General features: G+C 36.9%; 1 protein-coding gene across 1 annotated transcript; it reads left to right on the forward strand.

The window, feature by feature from the left end:
- The first annotated feature begins 75 nt into the window (after positions 1–75).
- LOC149027737 (F-box protein At2g26160-like) lies at positions 76–1,326 on the forward strand. Its single transcript, XM_089142836.1, has one exon. It carries the CDS (start codon positions 76–78, stop codon positions 1,324–1,326), a length of 1,251 nt encoding a protein of 416 aa, XP_088998962.1.
- Positions 1,327–4,816: the final 3,490 nt, after the last annotated feature.

Raw genomic sequence — 4,816 nt, forward strand, 5'->3', positions numbered from 1 at the left:
ATTAGTGCATTATTTTGTTTGTTATTTTCACTACCGCAGTTAGATAGACGGGTCTAGGAACTTAGCATCGTTTCCATGAATTCCCTATCCAGCTATTCCTCAAGTACTAGACAGCGGTTGAAGATTTCAACTGTAAGTTGCCGTTCTTGTAGCACTATTGACCTACTTCCCAATGAAATGCAGATTCTGATATTAAACAAATTAGACGTGGTGGGCTTCCATCGTTTCGGTGCTGTGTGTCGACAATGGCAATCCATCACAACACAAATACGGCATCAATTTCTCCTCAAATCTCAATTCCCCCCATGGCTTATGTTTTCCTTCTCCGAATCAGGGTATCATCAAGGGTTTTTCGATCTCTTCCATGACAAAGTTTTTAGGTTAGAATTGCCTCAAATCCGTGGTGCTCGATGTTGTGGGTCTAACTGGGGTTGGTTGATAATTTTGGGTAATCACGATGGATGCATGTTTTTTTTCAATCCATTTACTCGTATTCGTATTGACCTTCCGCCTAAATCTACTATTTCTTGTCTCGAAGAAGAAGATATACGTCGGCGCTATAAGCCTAGCCCGAATTACATTCGCAAGGTTATGTTTTCTTCGCCTCCTCGTGTTGCTGTTAACGATTCTAACCCTTCTTCTTCGGTGGCCTCTGGTGATTGTTTCGTCGTTGCTATTATTATGAGCCGTCATTTAGCCTTCTGTAGACCAGGAGATGGGACATGGACTGCCTTCACTAAGAGGTTTATAGGATCACGACCTCCTGGATACGAAGACCTCATTGTCTATCAAGGAAAATTATATGCAATTAAGTACACCTTTGATCTTATACTTCTGGAGTTATCTCCTCAACCAAGGGAAACAAGTTGTGACATTGCTCCTCCTCAGATTGAAATGATGGTGGATGAAAATGAGTTTGATTCTCTTTATCTGGTGGAATGCCGTGGGGACTTGCTAGTGGCTGCAAAATGGATGTCATATACCGAAGATAATCATACAATAACTACCATGTTTGAGGTATATAAGTTAGATCTACAGCACCGGTGCTGGATCAAGGTTGAAGATTTGGGCGATCAAGTGTTATTTATTGGCACAAGCACTGGTGTTTCTGTTTCTGATTATCATGGGTTTAAAGGAAATTCTATATATTTTACAGATGATTCATTTCAGAGATATACAGCCATTTGGCCTCCACTACCGCCTGAGAGAGAAGCTTGCCATGATTTGGGCGTGTTTCACTTACAAGATAATAGCATTGAACGTTGTTTTTCAAATGCATCACATTCCTATTTGTCAGCGCCAGTATGGTACACACCGGTTTCATGATGGGTGGAAAACGGGGTATTTTTTTTAATACTAGAAATGTAATTCTAGGGTTGAACCCAAGACCTCTCCACTGAGAATGATGGATTTTTTTGTTGTACAAAGATGTTTTTTATATATAGGGATAGGGATATTACATAGTAGGAGTTGAACCCATGACCTCTCCACTCAGAAACAGGTTCCTAACCATCCTACTACTCCTCCATTGGCAGAAGCATGGATCTTTACCACTGAAAATGGGTTTTTAGAGAGTTGTTGCATCTGATTTTTATTTTATGATTCAATTTTCTTTTATTTTTGTTTTTCATACTTTTTATGTTTACATCAACTAGATTGGCTCCTTTTTATCTTTTCATAGATTGGCTTCCAGATTATTAGAATGTTCATTTTATCTCATTAAAATGTATTATAAGGACAATTGGAATCAAAATTCGTTGTAATAAACATACCCTCTATTCCTATTTTTATTAATATTACCTATGTGTTTTTTGTAGTGATATGCAATCATTGATTCTTCTGAGAGGCCTCAATTACTGTGAGCAAACATATTAATGGTGAAGAGTGCATTTGCTTTGTCACTAATACTTGCACTGACTCTCCTATTCTGGCTAGCAGGGTAAGAGTTATGGGGAGTAAATCACAAAAATATGTGAATTTGGGCCGGACATATATCTAGTGACTTAAAAATAAAAATAATAAATAAGAAGGTCATTTTATTTTGATAAAAGCCTCACACCCGAGTTCCATATCTATGGGTCCACTATCCCAATCATGATTTTCTTACCTCCATAGGAAAAGGAAGGTTCTTACCGATAATAAAGAGAGAAGCTTTCCACACACCAGTGGAAGCACTAGTAGGTATTCTTCCTTTATGATCAAGAGATGAATCACAAATTCATTTCTTCTCATCAACTTTTTCCAACTCTCCCCTCTTCATGTCCGTTAGAAATACCTCAAAAAGGAAAAGCAAGAAAGAGCTACTAGACGAGAGCTCCTAATTATATAAAGAAGATTTCCCCACTTTGGACAAGTGGGATGGGCTGGAAATCAACCATAGAAAATGGAAATATGAAAGAAGTAACTTGGATAAGGTATTATAATTTGTCACTCATGATCAGATGCCACTGCTGTGGCCATAGATGGGAATAGCATCTGCTGCCCGAGTGCCGACTTTTAAGTATTTTTTCGTTCCATAATTCAAAGATAAGTTTGTAACACAGAAACAAAGGATCACCTTGTCATCTTCTTTAGCGTGATCCAAAAATCAGCAACAGGTGGTGTCGTACCAGAAACAGAAGTTCTGAATTCTTATCTATAAAGAAAAACAGAAAAAAACAATAAAATAAATCAGTCAGTAATTTAATTACGTGTTTGCACTATTACTTGAGATTAGTACTCATTTTATTGCTCTATATGATGAGAGGGATCAGATTCTCCATGGCACAACAAGATACTTGATGCACATCAGATAGCCTTGCAGGCACCGATTCATGACCAAGAGGCAAAAAGGCCTAGGAGCAGAAAGTATAACAGTAAAATTTATGCAGTCTTGCAACCACCAGTTATAAGATGATAGTCACGAACAAATGGGATGGGTACTCTAATGGAATGATTCAACCACGGCACAGGAGAAATTTTCTGTTGTGAAGGTATTTGACATGGGGGTGGATAAGTTCCAAATTTGAGAGCAAAGAGGTAAAAGATGTGATCAGTCTACAGTTGAATCTGCGTTAGGACCCAATGTTCATTATTTCAGTAAAGGCACAAAATTGTGTGGTTGGCAAAGATGATGTGGGCATGGTTTTAATAAGACGAAGAAAACTTTAATAGTGAACTGAATGTGAAACAGCCAATACCCCATCTACATGTGTCTCAATTTTTTCTTTGGATGATGCAAATTGCAAAAATCAGGGCAAGTCAGGATGGTGTCTTCTCTTTCAAAAGAAAAGGCAAAGCTGTAGTTCTCTTTGTGTTTGTCACATCAAATCCCTGAGTATTAATGTGAGAGCGCTGTGCTGTCGTAAAGCTTGTACAGTGAGACTTAGGAGTTTTCCTCATGATGTTTGTAGCCCATGGCATTGTCTTAAGATTGACTTTGGAGTTTTCCTCGCTTTTTTTCATCCCAACCATCTGTTTAGCTTGTACTGAATTTGCAGGAATCTCGTTTGTAAAGTTTTCATTCGATCCCTTATCTCTATTATGAGAACTTTGTTTTCTATAATATTTTTTATGATATTTCTTTTAGTGGGAATGTTCTAAATTTCTTCCATCAGAGTTGTAGATGAATTCCTTTATTTTCATGGATGATTGATTAATTCTTTATTTTTTTACAATTCATAAGTTTCAATTCCCGTGTGTCTCTCTTTTGTTCTTAATGCTTTGGGGTGATTGATCACCACTCTATTGATCTTAGATGCATTTTTTATGCATTTAATATTGAAGAATTCGTGTGTGCTTGAGGAGAATTGAACGGTGAGTTGTTACACCTAGTGCATCGTAGTTCTAGGTGGTTTATCCGGCCTTGCCTAGTTTTCCACATAATATCTTGCTATTTGCCAAATTACATATGATTCGTAACTGATAGGATGGTTTCGAGCAAACTAGGGACACACACACGGGTTGTATGCCTTGGTGAGCATTACATAATGTATTGGTTGCATTCTATGTATTAGTTGACTTGAAATGTGACTCACAATTTTGAGCACAAATCCTCAGTTTTTTTTCGAGTTATGTGTATTCAGAGACATTTACGTTAGGTGTATAAATTTCTAGGCTTTGACCAACATATTAGAATTTCCTTGATCTTAGCGAGCTCAGCCTAGCCTCCAAGCTATTCATAAGCCTTTTCACTAATGTGAAAAGGTGTGCAACCCGCTATCTTATAATCCACCGTTTTTAGTGGAATTATCTTATTTTAGTCAAAATTGAGTTATTTTACCCCCAACTTAGTGATTCCAGATTGATTTGATGACTTATAAAGTTTGTAATTAAATTTAAAAATTTCTCTGATTTTTGTTTTGAAATTATGAATAAAATTCTAGATCAGAGGACTAATTATGTAATATTGGAAATACACAGGAGCTTCTTTCGGCAAGAAAGATTAAATTTTGGTTGAGTAGGGCCCAAGGCTTGGAATTACAGTATTATTGTCAAATAAGGAAAGTCATGTTGTTATACACTTACACTTACACTCCTAATCGGATACTCATCTCAAGAGAGGAAATCCCAAATTTGCAGAGCCCCAATTTCCCATTAAATTAATTAATAAAAAAAAAAAAATAGAAAATCCTTAAATCACCAAAACACTTCATACCGGTCACATTTCTCTCTCTTAAATCCTAAAACGACCCTGTTTTTGTTTTGGCCAAAAAAAAATAAAAATTCCTAAAACTACCCAAGTATATAACATACTATACCCATCCATCCACTCACGTTTCTCTTTCTTAAACCCTACTACCCAAATATCTACCCACTCACTCACTACACTCACGTT

The sequence above is a fragment of the Hakea prostrata genome, chromosome 1 (assembly GCF_041222555.1).
Source record: "Hakea prostrata isolate BN-2017 chromosome 1, UWA_Hpros_2, whole genome shotgun sequence".
NCBI lineage: Eukaryota > Viridiplantae > Streptophyta > Magnoliopsida > Proteales > Proteaceae > Hakea > Hakea prostrata.

Excerpts from the sequence above, each read along its gene's own strand:
- LOC149027737 (XM_089142836.1), top strand. The coding sequence starts at position 76 with ATGAATTCCCTATCCAGCTATTCCTCAAGTACTAGACAGCGGTTGAAG.